At 50.5% G+C, this 18751-nt stretch overlaps 1 protein-coding gene and 1 long non-coding RNA gene across 7 annotated transcripts in view; both read left to right on the top strand.

Moving 5' to 3' along the window:
- The window catches only part of C2CD2L (C2CD2-like), a 33588-nt gene extending 16986 nt beyond the window's left edge, over positions 1–16602 (top strand). Inside the window, exons 12-17 of one of the 5 annotated variants that reach the window (XM_010574927.1) lie at positions 591–724; positions 1227–1509; positions 2983–3192; positions 10975–11096; positions 11279–11396; positions 14138–16602. In XM_010574927.1, coding sequence (XP_010573229.1) covers positions 591–724; positions 1227–1509; positions 2983–3192; positions 10975–10979 — 632 coding nt within the window. In that variant the 3' untranslated portion in view covers positions 10980–11096; positions 11279–11396; positions 14138–16602. The other 4 variants (XM_010574926.1, XM_010574924.1, XM_010574925.1 and 1 more) reach the window with 4 other exon arrangements.
- Positions 16603–17606: 1004 nt separating this feature from the next.
- LOC104836361 overlaps positions 17607–18751 on the top strand; it is a 9343-nt gene continuing 8198 nt past the window's right edge. Inside the window, exons 1-2 of one of the 2 annotated variants that reach the window (XR_774838.1) lie at positions 17607–17746; positions 17924–18034. This is a non-coding gene — a long non-coding RNA (uncharacterized LOC104836361). Of the gene's footprint in view, positions 18035–18751 lie in introns of both variants that reach the window. The other variant, XR_774837.1, reaches the window with a different exon arrangement.

Genomic DNA, 18751 nt, shown 5'->3' with positions numbered 1-18751 from the left:
GGCTCTTACCGGAGCAACTGTGTTCCTTAGCCTTTTTTGGAGAGTAGGAGTCTGAATGTGGGTCACTGAACTCATCTGCGTTTGCTGCAGAAGAGAATGCCCAAGTGAAGGTGAGGTGGAGGGGTGGTGGCAGGTGGGGACAGGTAAAAGAAATTCCACTTTGGCTATCCAGTCCATGACTCTGGGTGTTTCCTTGCTTGACAAGAACATTCTGGGCTATCCGGACCCAAAGAGCTTTGCTCACCGTGTACTCGGGGCTCTCATTGTCTCCAGGACAGAGCGCTGCAGCTGCATTGATGGTTTATGGCCAAGGCTGCCCAAACTCTTGGGAGTCTTTGGAAGTCTTTGTTGAGAGGGAAGGATATTTTAACGATATGCCTGGTAGGAAACGAAACTTTTCAGGTGCCTAAAAGAGCCGAGACCTATATGGAGCTTCCTTCCTTTGGTTTATTCGGGCAAGTCCATAATAAATTCTGTTCTCTACCTTTGTGCATGTGTAGTTGCCTATTACAAGCATCATGATCAGCAAGCGACCTCTTGCCCGTGCTGAAGGCTGCTACTTCAAGCGTTGGTATCTTTCTTGTGCTCAGGGGATAGCCGTATGCCCAATGGCTTGGATCCGGTGGCTGAGACGGCGATCAGGCAGCTAACCGAGACGAATAACAAGCCCGCCAAGAAGACCCCAACAAAACGTAGCACGCTGATCATCTCGGGAGTTTCCAAGGTCTCTGGTAGTTAGGGGACTCCATTTCCAATCTGGGAGGTTGTTTCTAGGGATGTGTGTGTGAAACCACCCTGTCCTGTAGGGACCAGTGTGGGAAGGTTCCAGCACAGACGACTTGCTTGGCAGAACCCTCTTGCTGCTTCCTTGCAGCTTGTCGCTGCTTCCCAGTGAGTGTCAAAGGTACCTTGCCAGTCTGCAGGGCAGCTGCCATTGGGAGTTCACAAAGGGCAGCCGCAGAAAGGGAGGCTGCTGCCGTAGCCAGTTGGGAACCTCGTGGAGAATCTAAGGAGTTCTCCTTGGACTTGCCTACGGGAGTGAGGGAGGTGCTGCAGAATGCTTTGGAATCTGCCACGTTCCAGTGTGTTCCAGCAAAAGCATGACGATCACGCATTGGTGCTGTCTAGCACTGATGATCGGAACTGGAGCATCCATATGTAGGTATGGATGGAAGATGGGAGATGAATGTGATCCTTTAGACCCTGTCTGTCTGACCCCCCTCCAGGTACCTATTGCTCAAGATGAAATGGCACTTTCTCTGGGTTATGCTGCATCTCTGGAGGCCACGGCGTATGGGGATTCGGCGGCAGAGGGTGTGACTGACAGGATGCACGATTCTACTGAATCGTCACAGCTGCTAGAAGCATTGCCATCGGGACAAAGGGCCAGCCAGGAGCTGGATGAGACGACGCGATCAGATGTCTCTGAGAGACCATCAGTGGAAGATGTTGAGTCTGAAACTGGCTCCACAGGAGCCCTTGAGACGAGGAGCTTAAAAGATCACAAAGGTAAGGATGAACTGTTAAACGGTAGCTAACGTTAGCCTGTGGTGTTAGCCTGTGGTGCTTGAGGACAAAGTGATGTTCAAGTTCCCTGCCCGAGCGTGGGGGCTGCAGCTAGCTTTTGACACGGCAAAGAGTGGCTTCTGCTGGGGCCTGGAAGAGCCTGTCTCTCTCCCATGCTTCCCACTGGAGCGTTTCCAAACTCCTCTATTTGTAGGTGTCTGATTCCTGTGGCCTTTTCAGTTTCTGTGCTCTCTTAGATGGGAACCCTGCGCAGCTTGTGTGTTCCCGAGAACCTGTTTTCTCTCCCTGGCCTCTGGGTCCGCAGATCAGGCACACGTCCGTAAATAATGATCCTTCCTCTGAATTTGGCTGACTCTAGCGTGGAAAGGGAGGCTGCCCGACAGTGTGGGTTGTACGGGCCTCGATGTCCTCCCTCTTTCTCTGTTAGCATCAAAGCAGCTAGCACCTCTGACCTGTCGTATCGTAGGATGTCCACACAAATTCCCTGCTTCTAAATGATAGAGCGGGCCTGCCCTGACAGAGCTGCTTTTCTGGACTTTCCAGGCTTGCATCAATTAGGAGGATGGCGCACCTTGGATTTGTCTGCTTGTAGCTATGACGGTTTCTGTTAGCTACAAACTTACATAAACAAAGCCAAAACGCAAGCCAAAATCTCAATTGCTCAGAATACAGGAGTGGGACGAGTTTTGTGGTGGTTGTACCCTGGTACAACCAGGTACGGTTTGAACTGTGGTGGCCCCCTGTTTGCACGTCAGCGGGTAGAAAGGTGTGTAGCCCAGATTCTTGAGAGACCTGGCGGGTGGGGAAGAGAAGGAAGAAAACAGAAAGCAAGCCCCCTCTGTAGGTAATACTGTTGTAGCTTTGTATGGCGTGCAGGTTTTGGATACGCCTTTTTGCACCTGTTTGGGGCTGATGGCGATCGGCATCTCCATCCTGTCCTGCCCGCTCCGGAGTCATTGCCGTTATTTGTCTCCAGATTTGGGCATCGTGTGAAACTGTGGGCAGTTGTTTCAGGGGCTTGATGACTGGCTAATCTGGGCGCCCTTGAGACAGGCTAGTCTGAGAGGCCTCTTCCCTGTTGTGTGTTCCTCCCAGTGTCTGCATGTGGAGACATTCTCACTTGTTTTCCATTCATACGAGTCTTAGCTTTCTATAACAATTCTGCACACTTCCAGCGAAGGGAGGACATTGTTGTGTAAAAGGAAGTTTACGCAGAGGGGATGCGTGACAGTGTGCTTAGTGAAGCAGCTTGTTGGTGTTGCAGTCTGTCCTGAACGTAGACTTTGCCTTGCAGTTGGGAGCTGGGATTTACCGACCTGCTGTGTACTTCCACCACTCGGGGTGGAAGAGGTCTTTGCCACTCATTTGAGAGCGGCTGGGGGCGTTGCCACCCCTGAGACTCGCCAGGGCAGGATACTATCGTGGTTTCCGTCTCCTTCCTTTCTGTCTCTGCAGTTAGCTTTCTTCGGAGTGGTACCAAGCTCATCTTCCGGAGAAGGAGCAAGCAGAAGGAAGCGGGCCTGAGCCAGTCACACGATGACTTGTCCAACGTCACCGCCAACTCCGCCACCAGGAAGAAAGCCGGCAGCTTCTCCCGCCGCCTCATCAAACGCTTCTCCTTCAAGTCTAAATCCAAACCCAAAGCTAGCGACAGCACAACAGCAGGTGAGAACTGAAGGAAGGAGAAGCCCGTCAGAATGATTGCGCAGAGATCTTTCTTCTAGTCTCCTGTCTTCCCACTCCGCGGTATCTGTGACCTGCTGTCCAGTTCCTTCCAACCTTGGCTGAGGGAAGATACCCCAGTGCTTTATGCTATTTGGGGAGTGGAGGTGGCGAACCTGGGGCTTAGGCTGCTCGTCTGCCTTGGCTTATCCTTCTCCGACTGTCGTACCCCACCGTGCTCTCCCAGAAAAATCCAGGTGGCGTGCTAATCCCAGCGGGGGTCCTGGGAGCTGCAGAAGCAACTCTGTCTGTGTAGCTGTCTGGCATCGCTGGTGTGTCCTGGAAAGGGGTGGGGCATGGCTCTCAGGTGGCGACCATCAGAGTTAAAGATCGAGAAACTACTGGGTTAGCTATGTTGCCAAGAAGTGTGGGCTGTAGCCTCACTTGGCTCTTCCAGTGAGAGAGAATGACACGGTCACTGGCCGTCTAAATGCTCTCGTTGCTTCTGCTAACCTGACTGAGGCATGGTGTGGGGCAATGCGTTCCTGGGCGGTGAGCTGGCAGGAGAACAAGCTGCGGTTCTCCACCTGGCTCTGCCATTGGAACAGTCTCTGGGTTGGACAGCGCTGACGGATGCCTGCTTTCTGTGCTATGCTGATGAAGGAAGGAATCTCAAAGAAGGAAGTTTTAACCACTGTGCGAGTTTTTGTAGAAGCCCAGGCCCTTGCAAGAATGTCTGGTCGGTGCTGTCGGTGCTGCCATGCTGTGATGCAGCTCTCCTTCCACATCCATGTTCTTGAACGGGGAAGGGCCCCTGCTGCATGTGCGCACCAGCCATTGTACGAGCGGAACTGTTTCCCTGGGGGGCATTGCCGATGGGGCATCAGGCTGTCTTCTGGACCTGCGGAGCACCTGGCCTCTTGCAGTTCTTGCGCCAAGGACCGGTGCTGTGCTGGGGATGGATGGCGAGAAACGTGGTGATGCTAGCGAAAGGGCAGTCTGACATGGAGCCTGAAGCGATGTGGAGCCTGAATCCATGTGACGGAAAGAGGCAAGAGTTTACATGTTTTCACTTGATGAAACGGTTTCCTGTAGCTTCTAGAAGGAGCCTTTCTTGATTGCATCTGGTATTTCCTTTCTTCTAGCAAACCCGATCCACCATGTTCAAGCAGTGGGCATTTCCACAGCGGGTATTTGCCGAGGGAGAGGTATGCAGGGGAAAATCAACTCCTTGCACAGGAGGAGACCGCTCTTCCAGGCGAACCACTTTCCAGTCTCCTGATGCGCACGCATTGTGAATAACCCCAGAGGCCCAGTTCGGATAGCGTAATGATGCTCTTTGGAGAAACACTCATGCCCTGTCAGCGCGCCTGGTTTCAATGGAAACTCCTGCTCTCCTGTGAGTTGTAGAATTAAGGAGATGGGGCAAAGGGGAGGAAAAACCTCACTGAAGAGCAGTCGTCTGGGCCTGACTGGATTCGCTAGCTCTGCCCTCCTATTACAGTACCTCCTGAGGTGGGGGCTGTTGCCCCGCTTTGCACAGGATGTGACCAACTGAAAAAGCAGTTGTTCTCTTGATGGTGCACATAAAACAACATGTGATCTTCAGAAGGACAAATCCTGGCTTACAGATATGGCTGTCGTGTGCCATTTCCAAAGACTGGAATGTGTTTGGTATGCTGCTGTGGAAGGATTTGCAGCTGGGAATTTTGGGGCATCTCTTGAAAGTGTCTGGCGGTAGCGAAGGCCAGAGTCACCCAGGGCTTGGATTGAAAATGCCAGTGTGTGCTAGCAGGAGGGACTCTATTTCCTGTTTTTCCTGCTGATTCCCTGCGAGGTTGGGCATTTGTGAGAAATTGGACTGGTCCAGCTGGCTGACCAGGAATCTCTTCTCCATCTGTTTGTTTTGGTCCGGGAGTCTTTTCGTCATCCCCGAGCTCTTTCATGTCTTTTATCCTTTGTTTCTTTCCTCATCTGCACGGTTCTGTGGCTTTGTTTGCAGCTCCGTGCGCTGCAGATGTCAGAGCACTAGCCATTTCTCGCTGAAAATCATTTTCCTTGATGGAAGTGACCGGTTCCTGCTGCAGCACTGTTGGAAGTTGGCAATCTGTGGCTCGCCTCTAACAATCCGGTCACCGGTTTGATATAGCCTTCCTTTGTTGGGTTGGTGCGGCATCTGATGCGGCGCTGTCCTTTGCAGGCATGGCCTTGCTCCCAGAGCCTTGGGGTTTGGTTCCAGTTTGGCATTCTCTCTTGCACCATCCCTGCTGTGACTCTGCCTCTGTCGCTAACAGTACTTGATGCCCTGTTTTCAGTTTTTGTTTATTCTTTTTTAATACAATGTCAAGGTTGCTGTTGTGGTTTAACCCCAGCTGGCAACTAAGCACCACATGGCTGCTCACTCACTCCCTCCAGTGGGATGGGGGAGAGAATTGGAAGAGTAAAAATGAGAAAACTTGTGGGCTGAGATAAAGATGGTTTAATAGGTAAAGCAAAAGCCATGTGCACAACTGAAGCAAAACAAGGAATTCATTTGCTCCTTCCCATTGGCAGGCAGGTGTTCAGCTATCTCCAGGAAAACAGGGCTCCATCATGCGTAAGGGTTACTCGGGAAGACAAATGCCATCCCTCCGAACATCCCCCTTTCCTTCTCCTTCCCCCAGGTTTATATGCTGAGCATGATGTCATATGGTCTGGAATATCCCTTGGGTCAGTTGGGATCAGCTGTCCTCTCCCAGTTTTGTGTGCACCCCCAGCCTACTCGCTGGTGGGGTGGGGTGAGAAGCAAAAAAGGCCTTGATGCTGTGTAAGCACTGCTCAGCAATAACTAAAACATCCCTGTATTATCAACATTGTTTTCAGCACAAATCCAAAACATAGCCTCATACTAGCTACTGTGAAGAAAATTAACTCTACCCCAGCCAAAACCAGCACAGTTGCTTTGAATGAGAAGTGCTGGCTGAGCCCAGACAGCACCTCTTCTCTAGTGGGATGGCTGTGAAACCTTCCATCAGAAATGCTGGTTTGAATGGAAAGGAACTTTGAGAAGAGCCAGCAGCTCTTCAGTTGTGGGTTTATCACCTTCCACAAGTCTCGTTTAATAGTCCTGTATTCTTTTCTCTACACAGTAAGAGCAGCTCAAGCTGTCTCGGTGCAGAGCAGCTGGAGGCAAACGCCTGAGGCTCCCACCCGTGCTTCCACAGCGTGAGTCTGGGGCTCGTGTACATGAGGAGGTCTGCAAGGGCTAGCAAGCGTTGTCCTTGTTGCTGTAGTCCAGAGGCGGAAAAGGCGAGCGAGGTTCATGTCTGACAAACACATACTAGATTTCAATCAGAATATTTCAGCCTGGCTCAGAGGAAGGAGGCGATAGGAAAGCTAGGAGTAAAACCAAAACTTGCATTCCTCACTGGCCCTGGGGACCAAGGATCCCTTTCTGGCCGTGTTAAATGGGCAATTCCTGCCACACGTCCATGGGCTTTCCTGAATTTGTTCCCGGTTTGTTGGCTCCGGGCTATTGATGAATTGCAGCGGAGGTACTGCTTTTGATTTTGAGCTTTGACCTGGCAGAAGTCTCATCTGGGAATCGCCTGCACTGCAGCCTGTGGAACAAACGGCACATGGGATGCATGGCAGTTGGTATCTATCTTCCCTTGAATTTTTGGCAGTGCTTTTTATCAGGGGCAGTAAATTGCTATGAAAGTTTGTGTCTGGTTAGACAGATAGCAAAGGAAAAGGATATTGTGAAGTGCTGACAGAGCGCATCCCCAAACATTAATTCCTGCACCCGCTTGTGTTTGCTAGCAGAGATGTACTTTCTGCCATTTCATTTCTTCTCAAAGTCATATAGTGTAGGACTGATCGTAACCTTTTATCTTCTTCTAAATGTTCTCAGTAAGTGCAGAATGTTTTTCAGAGTGTTTGGGTAGACGACTCTTTGAGGGACAGAGGGGTGGGGGGAATGGCTCAGCTGTGTGCACTGGGAGTTTTTTAGTTCTGATACACTCCCAATTAACGTGTTGATCCTTTCTCTTTGTATCCATACATGGCTTCCTTTCCCACACGCACAGTTGTTTTCATCCCCCAAGTAGCAGGCGGCTGGTTTTGTTAGTCCCAGCTATGCGAGCACAGGTGACTCCCAGCTTCACGAAGCTAAGAATGGTAATGAATCCGCTTTGTGGGGGAGGTGTGATTATTGCTGTGAGAAACGATTCTTCTATCCTAATCTCCTCGGAAGGAAAGGGAAAGTCGCGTAGGTCTTTGGCCTCCAGAAACTATAAAGACAGTTCCAGGGAAGTTTCCCCCCATAGAACTGCTGCTTAAAGAAATCTCTTTTGTATTTAATACCTGCTTGTGCTTCTGGCTTTATGACAGAAGAAATGCTATTTGAAATCCCTGTTTAACTTCTTCTGGATACCCATGCCCTCACCTCGGTGCCCTTGCGGGGTCTGTGGCATTTCATAATGCCTGGGACCACGGAGCAACCCCAGTGTGCGGTGCAGGCCACCATTGAACTTTTTGGACTTAAATGATCTGCAGTTGCCAGATTGCTGTCTCAGGGTAGGCTCAATATTTGCACCTTGTGAAATCGGTCCTCGACCGAATATATGGGGGAAGAGGAGCGGCAGAGCAGCAAGCTTGAATGCATGGAGGCTTCTGAAGGAGTTCAACCTGCTTATGAGGGCCTGCGTTCCAAATGCTGTGTTCTGCTGCCAGCTACAGAAGTAGAAACAGTGACTGGTAAATGAAGCCAAAGTATACATTTTGGGTTTGGGTTGGGTTTTGTTGTTTTTTTTTTGGGTTTTGGGTTTGTTTGGGTTTGGGGGGGGGTTTGTTTGGTTTTGGGTTTTTTTCCTATTTTGGCTGAACAGAGTTACTAGAACTTACCTATGCCATGTATTTTTACTTCTCCAAAGAAAATAGATTTCTCTAGCTCTAAGTCTGCTTGTAAGTATATTTCTGTCTGGATACATCCTCTCCCTGTGTTTTGATAAGGCTGTTTAAGAGCCTCCCTGTTGAAAAAGCCCTCAGTGTCAGCCCATGAAGGGTATCCTCTTGAGGCGAGAGAAAACGGGCATGGGAAGAAATGGAGGGAACCGCAAAGCCTCTGTTTTGGGGGTGCTGTAGGCTGTAGCATGATGGATGTCTGACTGAGGCCCGATACTTGGACAGGGTGCTCGAAGGCCACATGTATTTGAGGGCAGAGGGATTGCGTGCATGCACATGTGTTTGCATGCCCTGTGAATGCCTGTAGTGGTCACGCTGCAAAGTGACTGAGGACAACAGAGCCGACTGGTGGGTCAGGAGAGCAGCCTTACTAGCTTCTGTGGCATCCACAAAATATTCTTACATGGACCTCCGCAGGGGCAGACTTGAGCAAGCAAGTCCAGCTTGTGCCCCTGCAAGCACCCTCACGCTGCTTATGTAGTTAAGGATGGGGTTTTAGGCAGATTGGCTGAAGTGGGGGAGAGCGAGGGGAGACTACTGGGTAGAGAGCTAGTTGGAAAACAGTTCAGTGGAGGAGAGCGTAATGAAAACTTCTTCAAACCAATATAAAAGGGCCACAGGCATGCACTGTTTCTAGACTAGAAGCAGGTGCACAGCAAAACATACTCTTAGAAATGTTTTCGTTCTGCTTTTTTGTCTTTAGTGATGCAGCTTCCTCCCTGTGATGGTTTCTCTCGGTTCATTGTTTGCTAAACCCGCAGAGGAGTCATTTCTGGGTAGCTGGTGAGATGCTTGAATGCTGGGTGGCGTCATTTGCGTGTTTGGGATCTTTTGCATTGTTCTTTTCTCCCTCCCCCTACGTCACGGTGGGTGTCATGGTAGAGTAACAATCCCAGTGGTGGTCAAACTTCTGGAAAAGGTCTTTGTGTACTTGCGATATCACAGCTCCTTCTACAGGCATGACTGATCCATACCACCTTTCCCTGCTCGTACAGGTAACGGACCAAATACCCACGCTGAATTTGAATTAGCACCCCTCCTTGTGCGTGCTCTTTTGTACTTTGATGCCTTCTCTCTGGGTGGATTATTTTAACCCCAGATTGTTTAGAGGAAAAAAAAATAGGAACTGTAGCTATTTAAGAGATGAGAATAAAATTACTTAATTCGGACTAAATGAATGAAGTTTTTGCACCTTTGTAAATGTTGAAGAAGAATTCCATTGCTGTGTAATGGCTGAACCTGTTAACTTATTAAACCACATGGAAATCAAAACCTGACCCTGAGTCTGACTTCATACCTGCTGGAGTGCGGTGAGCTGGGCTTTGGCTTTCTAGATGTTCAGGGAGGTAGCTGTGATTTGTAGCCCTCTTTTGTAACACTGTCATCTCTCAGCAGCCCTTTTTGCCAGATGCAGATACACGGGTTTACAGTCTGTAAGACCACAGCAATGACTGTAGCCTTCATGGTGCTTCTAGAAGGCAAGGGATTCCCGACACGGCGACATCAGCCCCAGAAGGCGTGAGTGGTGCCGAAACCTTTGGCTGGCCCTGGATACGCGGCAGTACCCTGGGAGGGTCAGTTACAGCTTCTCGGGGCACCCTAGCGGAGCGGGGAGAGCCCTGCCCTCTCCCTCATTAGTGCCTGCTTTGGTATTTTCTTCTCCCTTAGCCTGCCCTGCTTTCCTTTGTTTCTTGTCCTCGCTTTGTTGCAGGGCCTACAGTTCCAGCTGCAAAGTCAAGGCAGGCCAGAGAGGCGGTGGCTGTGCGTTTGTTCCAGGAAGGGCTCATCCTGCAGGGAAAGAAGTGGTGTCGGGCCAAGGCGCTGGCCTTGCTGCCTGGGGCGGGGGGGCTCGTCTCCCACACGGTTCCCGTGGCTTGAGATGTCTGACTGCCGTAATGCGCGCGTTCTGAGCGGCAGAAGGGCCGTGAGGGGCTGGGAGACGGATGTGGGGCTGTGGGTAAGAGGGTGAATGAAACACTGCGGCCTGCCGCTGGCAGGGGCACGGGAAAGGGGGGATCGAGGCGTCAGGACGCGGAGAACGCGGCCTCTGGGAGCCGTCGGCCGGCGGAGCAAGCCGGGAGCGGGAGTCTGCCGGGAGCGGCCTTCCGGGCGGCGACGTTCGTTTTTGGGGCTGGCGGCGACGCGCAGGTTTTCTTCCAGCCGCTGTCCGCGCGGGAGGCGCAGTTTCCTGCCGTCGCTTTGTAGCTTTTTTGCGGGGGGCCCGCGCCGCGGCAACTCGATCGAGCCGCCGCCTTCGCTGCCGCCACCCCTGTGTCCCGGCAGTCGGTACTGCGGGCCTGGCGGCCGGCCTTATGACGCAAATGCGGTACTGCGCCGCCTTATGACGCGAATGCGGTACGGCCGCCGCCGGGCAGGCGAGCTGCTGCCGAGCGCTCGCCGCTGCTGCCGCTTGGCGAAGGGCGGTGACGCAGCGTGCGGGTTGCGCGTGCGCGGCAGCGCTGCCGCCCTCCCCGCTGCCTCCAGTTGACTGGTAGGAGGAGCAGGAGCACGGCGCTCGCGCATGCGCATTGTCCCGGGAGCGGCCTCCAGCCCCTCCCGCGCGGCGGACGGCGCATGCGCGGTGGCGGGGAGCAGCATGGCGGCGCCCTTCCTTTCGGCGGCGGGCGAGGGCCGGGACCAGCGGTGTGGCGAGGGAGACCTTTCGGCGGTCGCAGGCTCGGGGGTGTCTCTTGGGGCGGCCCCGAGGACTAAGTTGCCCGATCCTCCTCTGGGGGTGTCGTTGACTGCGTCAGGCTTAGGTTTGCTCGCGTCGTCCCTGGCTTGCTTTGTTATTGTAGCAGGGTGGGTGAAAAGGGAAGGGCCTAATATTTGTCTTTTAGGACTAGTTGCTGTGGCTGAAGCTGAAGAGAACAGAAAAAGGCGAACCAGCTGAAGAATGAAGCAAAGCAGATCCAACTGGAAGCTGCCTCTATCTGCAGAATACAGAAACCCTGCCTCTTTGAGTGAGGAATGCTCCTAATTAATAGATCTCGGCAGATTACATCACTAATGTATAACGCAGGGTCTGTATATGTATCCAAATATATACAGTACGTCCATGTATTGCGCGTGTGTGAGTGAGATGCTGTGTATCTATGAACCCTCGCATTTAAAGAGCTGTAAGACACTGCCTGTACTCTCTTAGATGGATGACAGTTGAGTAACCGGAGGTACAGAAGAGGAAGGGGGGAGAGAGCGAGATGGAGAGAGAGAAGTGTCTGAACTGTATGTTTCTCCAGATGGTGCCAAAAGCGGGAGCTGCGGTGAGTCCCAGGCCCTTGGGCATGTGTCCCCCTTCTTCCTCGTCCCGGTTCCTCCCTGCCCTCTCTGCATCCCCCACCCCTCCCAGGTCCCTGCCTGTCTTTGCTTTTCCCTGCCTCCGTCTCTCTGTTGCACTGTCCTTCATTCCTCTTTTGTTCTCTTTTCGTCTGTATGCCTGGCTCCCTGTCCCTCTGTCTGTCTCCCTGACCCTCTCTCTTTCCCTCTCTATAGTTTTTTCCACTTACCCATACTCCTGTTCTCTCTATTCTTGTGCCCAGCTCCCTGTCCCTCTCTTTATCCCTCAGTCCTGGTCCCTGTTGCTCTTTCTGTCTCCCCACCTCTCTGTCCTTCTCCCTGTCCCTATTTTTCTTTCCCTGCTCCCCGTCCCTCTTTTTCTGTCTCTGTCTGTGCTGTTCTGTGCCCCTGTCCTTCCCCCCCTGCTCCAATTCTCTGTCGTTCTCCCTGCCTGCCTGCTGCTGCCATCTCTCCACTGCCTGTCCTGTTCACTGTCCCTCTCTTTTTTTTTGTATTTCATTTTCTGGCTGCCTGTCCTTCAGCTTTTTTTATATTTGTCTTGTCCTTCTTTTTTGCTATTCCTCTGTTCCTCTGCCTGTCCCTCTCTTTCAATATCATTCTACCCTGCTTCCTATCAGTATTTTTATTTTCTCTGTCTCTGTCCTGTTCAGAGTGCCTCTTTTTCTGTCCCAGTGTCCTAGTCCCTGTCCCTCTTTTTCTCTCTGTTCTTCTTGTTCTTTCCCTTCGCCCCCATTTCTTTTTCTGTTCTCTCCATCGCTTGGTACTGCTTCCACTCCCATTGTTTCTTGCTATATCCCTCTGCTCTGCTCTGTATCCCTATTTTTTTCTTACTCTATCCTGCTGCACATTGCTGTTTTTTAAATCCATTTCTGTCCTGTTCCCTAGCCCTGTTTTTTTCTGTTACTCTATCCTGATCCCTTTTTCTGACAATCCTGCTTCCTGTAAGTCTTTTCTTCTTTCTCTGTCACGGTCCCTGTCCCTTTCTGTCTCTCTTAGTCTGTCCTTCTTCCTTTCTCTCTCACTATTCCTTTGTTCCTTCTGCTTCTTTCTTCGTCTTTATCCTGCTCTGTGTCCCTTTTTTCTTTTTGTCATTCTGTCCATCTTCTTGTCCCTATCTTTTCCAGCTTTCTCTGCCCCGCTGCCTGTCTCATTGTTAATTGCTGTATCCCCTGTCCAGCTGGCTGTCCCCTTACCAGCCCTCCTACCCCTTCCGCCCCTCCTTGTTGTCTGTCCAGCTTCTTGGACCTTTTTGCTCTTCCTCTGTTGGAGCCCTGCAGTTTTTCTTTCTCTGCCTCTTTGTGCTGTCCTGCATACCTTCTCTCTGTTTTCAAACCTTTTCTCCTGTTCCCTTTCTTTGGTTTCTCTCTCCATCTCTATGTCCCATCTCTCTCTCTCTCTCCTCCTGCCCCATCCCAGTCCGCATCAGCATCAGTTTTTCCTTCTGCAGCTACTCTCCTGCTTCCATCATCTTTCTCCCTCTATTTCTCTCTCCTGCTCCCCATCTTTATTTTTTCATGCTCCATATGTCTGTCCTGCTGTGTGTTACTGTTTTTTTGTTCTCCGCTTCTTTGTCTGCCTCCCTGTCCCTCTCTTTCTCTGTTCTCTGTCCTTCCCCCCCTCTAGTTTTTTCCTGCTCCTTCTCCTTTTTTCTCATCTGTCACCCTGTCCTGCTTCCCGTCCCTTCTTTTTCTCACTCTGTCCTTCTTCCTGTCTTTTTCTCTCTCTTTGTGCCTCCTGCTTCTTCCTCCATCTCTGTCCTGCTCCCTATCTGTTTTTCCTCTCGTGGTCCCTCTGCCCTGCTTCCTCCCCCTGTCTTTTCTGTCTTTATTTCTGTGTCCCGTTACCTGTCCCATCCTGCCCCCACAAAAGTGGCACACACGCATGAGGCTCAGGGAAAAGCGTCCGGTGGGTGGGGGGGAGGTGGGGATGTGGGTGGCATGTGACTGGGGAGTCGGGGTTTGGCATGCAGCGGAAGGACCCTGAAGGGTGGGGAAGGCTCTGGGTCAGCTCGGGGGGTGGTGTGGGGGGCTGTGCGCGAAGAGTGGGTCCCAGGGAAGGCCACGGCGTGTGGGGGGGGTGGCAGTGCAGTCATGGAGAGGTTCTGGGGATGAAGGTGGGCATGACGTGTCATGCCGGAACCAGAGCGGTCGTGGTAGAGCCCTCTGTGGCCATGTTGGGGACTCTGGGCTCTGCGGTGGGGGGGAATGGTGTCCCCACAGGGTCAGAACTCTTGAGAATGCCGCGGCCTGTGGCATGTCACATTAGCTTCTAGTGCAGGCTGGGACGTGTAGTTCTCTGCCAGGTTTGCAATCCCGTATGTGACGCTCTGTGGCACACCTGGAACTCTATGTCAGGTGCCAGTGTCTTCTCACCCCATGACAAAGCCTTCGCGTGTCTGTTCCTTGCCACCATGTGCTGCTCACACCCAGCCCCGTGAGTCGCCAGGAGCCGCGTGGTGTCCCCGGTTTGGTGCAGAGGGTGTTTCCTGACAGCGGTGGGATTGAGCAGGGCCGGAGCCATCCCAGTTGACAACAGAGATACGGGGAGGGTATGAAGGCAGAGGGTATTGGCAGCAGTAACTTAAGTCCCTATCAAATAATTACTGGCTGACTAAGGAGATTGGTATCGACTCCCAGGTCTTGCTGTTACTGTTACAGTAACCTATTGTCAAACATTAATGAAAGTTACAGCAGAATCTCATTTGCAGATGAAAGAAGCCTTGTTGGCCCATCCGTATCTGGAGCGATGTCACTCTGGAAGCCGGAGGCTGGGTACATGTGAAACAACACCAGAGGAAGAATCCTCTTACACGTCAATGGAAAGGTCCATTTCAAGTACTGTTAACCTCACAGATGGCAGAGAACGTGGAAGGAACGAAAGCCTGGATACGTGTGGCACATTGTAAAAGAAGTACATTGTCGCGACGGGAACTAGCCCTGAGCCAGAAGCGGGGAATGGTACAAAGCAGACCGTTTCCCTCAAGGTCAAATATGGACTGGGAAATAGGAGAGTGTACACCTCTCAAACTGATGTTGAAAAGGAAATAGTCTAGTGAATTACTCTAGCGAACAGTATAATTGGGAAAGTTATACTGACTTAGAGATCTTACTGAGATTACTGGTCTCTTTTCTGTTTGTAACGTTATTTTTCATAATACTCTTTGTGAACCACTGTCAGGTTTTAAAATACTACGGAGATACTGCCTGTTACATCTTTGCCCTGCGCTGTAAGAGGGATGTTCTTTAGGGCAGTGTAATTCTTACTACAGTCTCTTGCAAAAAATTGCAAGATCGACACATTCTTTGGATTGTTGGATACGTACAGCGTTGGCTGTCTTCCCACTGACTCCGGGCTCTGCTGCAGGCCCACACACTAAGCCAGATCCAGATGCGTATAGCCTGTTTCATCTCATGATGTTGGCTGCAACATCCATTGTTAATCTGGGAGCAGAGCAGGTGAGCAGAATGCCACGGTGCTTCCGAGGAGGCTGTCATCGGTGTCGACTGGCATGAAATCAACTGACCAGCACTCTGTCTGCAGATGAGGAAGAGGAACCGTGCGATTGCAGTGACATCCTAGTTAGCTTGGGTGGTCTTTGTCGAGGATGGATTCCGATTCCCAGCCCGCTCAAAGCTAAGTTGAGGTGCCAACACTATCCACGCATGGGGTGGCAGGAAGGGGTTTTACATTCAGTGCAGTGGAGAGGGCAGTTTGGAACAGGACATCTTTGGGCAGAGAGAGGGTCCACATTCCTTTCCACAAAATATGTGCATCTGATGGGCAGGGCAGTTCCTGCCTCTGTCTCTGTTGTGTAGTTTGTATAGTCTGTCTCCTGTGTTCTATGCCGTACTTTTATGAATTCATGATGTTCCTGTTGTTCTTTGTGCCCGGTGGGCATGTAGCTAGCCATCCCTAGGGTCTTGCACACGTCGACTCAGCAGCATAGCGCCAATCAAGGGCTGCTTCACTTGTGTTACAAGCTCAAAGCATGGATCGGTCTTGTGTCTCGAAAGTTTCTGGTGTCTTTCACTGTCTCTTCCATGGTGGCATTCCAGTCTGTTGTCAGCTCCACTCTCAAGCCGTTTGTTTTACACAGAGCCCTTTTTCTGGGCCTTCTTTCCCACGTCCTTGTGTTCTTAGGTCTTAGAGCCATGCTTCTTGCACATCTGTCATCTCAGTTTTGACCATAACATCTTGTCATGGATCGTGACGTTTGACTTTCTCTGGGGCCGCCTTAGGGCCTCCTCATCTTGTGCTTGCAGCCCAGTAGGTCTTGCTGCCTGACAGCGTCTGCAATCTGGGAGTCATTTTTCTTGCTGAGAGTTTTCTCTCATCTCTGTGTTGCAGCATTTGTGGTGTTTGTGTGTGTCCAGGTAGCGGCTCCTCTGCCTGGGGGGCGTAGCAATGGTGGGGCTACGGGAGGAATGGCAATGAGAGCCTCTGCTTAACCTTGATCTGCATCTATGACTGTTGAGGCGCTGACCGTGCGGTGCATTTCAGGTCAAGTAGCTGTCTGCAGCAGGCAAGGGTGGTCATTTCCATAGTGATTTGTAGGTGCTGAGGGGGTGGCTGGAGCCTTCTGGGAGAGGCTGCTTGAGTGGTTGTCGAGCAGATCGGGTATCCAAGCTGTTAAGGCTTGAATGTGCAGGGCTTAGTGTTAGGGTGGTTTTGTGGTTTGTTTTTGTTTTGTTTTGTTTTGTTTTTTAGTTTAATGGCAGGCTGCAGTTGGGATCTAGATGGTATTCCTAGATGGGAACAAGACCTCTGGCATTGTTCAGCTATTGCTCCTGTGTATATATAAAATAAAAAAGAAAGGACACTAAACCAAAAAAAAGGTGTATTTTATATATGAAGGAATTTAAAATAGAAAAAAGTCTGGATAGAGCTATCCACATTTAATATGTGTTACACAGTAAGTCTAAATAGATATTATATGTAATCTAGAGATTATAAATAATATTTATAAATAGAGATTATATATAAGTGTAAATAGATATCTAAGTCCAAGCAGATATAATTGTAAATAGGTATCTAAGTCTACATACATGTAACTGTCAAAATATATCATAAGTGTAAATAGAGATAATATATGTCTATGCAGATACTATATACATGTCAAAAGATAGATATATATGTAAATATGTCATTATAAGTGGAAATAGATAATATATATATAACATAGATATATTTAGGGAATATATATGTGTAAGCAGATACATAAGTGGAAATGTCTATGATATATAAAGTTTTTAAAATGTAAAGAAGCCCTGTTTATAGAAAAGACTTAAAACCTTGACCCCCCCCTCTAAAAATCTCTCTATTGAAGATAGAAAAGTGCTTTCAAAAGCTGCCCCTTCTCCTTTTCCCCCTTTTTCCATTCTGATTTTGGGCCCATTCCCGCAAACAGGGCCCTTCCCCTGTGAAGCCAGGCACACATAGCGGGAGCCAGGGCCATGGCACAAAAATACACCAAACCCCCCAAATCTGGGTCTGCAATGCGAAAAAAACCCAACAGTTTGGGAGTCCCAGGAGTGACAAATCTGCCTCGATATGTTCAGCTGGAAAGCAAAAAACCCCCCATTTTCATGCACAAAAGCAAAAATCATGAGTTTTTGTGTTGTGGAAAAGCAATAAAACCCCCCCAGATTGAATGTATGGAAGGAGCAAAAAACCCCAATTTTTTAAATATGTAAAAGCAAAAAAACCCTCACTTTGGGGAAATCTTGAAGTGAAACATGGGCAGTTTCAGAGGTGTCGCTGTGGATTATCCAGTGTGGGTCAGTTATCTGGAGCAGATTATCTGTTGGGGGTTATCCCAGGTGAGTTCTCTGCTGTGGATATCCTGGGTGGACTTCCTGGTGTAGGTCATCCCCACACATGTGCCCCCATGCATCTTTCTACCCATACACACGGCCCCTGTCTGTGTCTCCCCACACCCCCCCCCAGGTCTGTGTCCCGTCCCCTCCCTTCCCCAGCCCGGGCTCCATGGCTTCCCTGCTCCTTCACCCCCCCTCTCCACCTGGGTCCATGTCTTTACCCCTGACCCCAGTCCGTGTTTCCTGTCTCCCCACGAGTTTCCCCCCCCCCCCCCCGGTTTTTCCCCCCCCCGGCTTTTTCCCCCACTGGAGCTTTTTTCCCCACATGAGTTTGCCGCATTCACTGCTGCTGCAGCGGGGACAGGCAGAGCGATTAGTGGCTGTGGACAGGAGCTGCTGCAGCTGAAGCTGGAGAGGCCAGAGAAAGGTAAAGCTGCCGAAGAATAAAATAAAGGGGATGCAGCCAGCAGCTGCAGACAGGAGACAGCCTGCCTCTCCAGGTGAGGAAGGATCCCTGCTGGCGTAGTCCTCAGCAGATCCCATCACCAACGTGCACGGCAGGGTCTGTACGCATAACCAAAAGCACAGTACAGCCATGTAGTGTGTGCGTGTGCGAGGCTGTGTTTCTAGGAAGCCTGATAATGCAAGAGCTGTAAGACACCAGTCTGTTCTCTTAGGTGGAAGACAGTCAAATGACCAGAGCTACAGAGGAGGAAGGGAGAAGGGGAGGGAGACAGACGTGTCTGAACTGTCCAATTATCCCAGCAGCTCTGAGAGCGGGAGCTGCAGTGAGTCCTGGACCCCTGGGGCTGTCACCCCTCTTCTGCATCCTGGTCCCTCCCTGCCCCTGCCTTCTCTTTCTCTCACTGCTGTCTTTTTTTTTTTTTTTTTTTGCTTCCTGCACCTCTTCCTCTCTTATTCTCCAAGTCCCCCTCTTTCTCTGTTGTTCTGCCTCTCCGTTTTCTTTTCCTCTCTGCACTTCTGTTCTGTCCCATCCCTCTTTTTTTTCATCCTCTGTCTCTGCCCTACAGCCCATCACTACTTTGTCTTTCTCCATCTATCTGTCTGTCTTCCTATCCCAATCTTGCTAATTCCTCCCTGTCTGCCCTTTAGCCCTTCACAATTCCCACTGCTCTCACCTGTCTGACACGGTGTCTATTTTTAAATTCCTCTTTCTCTGCCCTGTATTCTTGATACACTTTTACTTTCTCAGATTCTCTTGTTCCAGGTCCCTGTCCCTATGTTTTAACTTCTTCCCTCACTGTCCCATAGCCCACTTTTGTCTTTATCATTCTCTCTCTGTCTGGCTCCCAGTCCCTATTCTTTATTTCCCCTCTCTCTCCCCTTTAGATCATCAATGGTTTTGGTATTTCTCAGTCTTTCTTGTCCACTTCAGTGTTCCCTTTTTTAATTCCTCCTTCAGCCCTGTGGCCCATCACTAATCTTTGTTTTTCTCCATCTCTCTGTCTGGCACCCTCTCCTGTTTTATTAGTTCCTCCTCTCTG

Source organism: Haliaeetus leucocephalus, unplaced genomic scaffold (genome assembly GCF_000737465.1).
Source record: "Haliaeetus leucocephalus isolate CR32 unplaced genomic scaffold, Haliaeetus_leucocephalus-4.0 Scaffold450, whole genome shotgun sequence".
NCBI lineage: Eukaryota > Metazoa > Chordata > Aves > Accipitriformes > Accipitridae > Haliaeetus > Haliaeetus leucocephalus.
The sequence above is the reverse complement of the archived record's forward strand: the minus strand, read 5'-3'. Positions and strand labels throughout refer to the sequence as shown.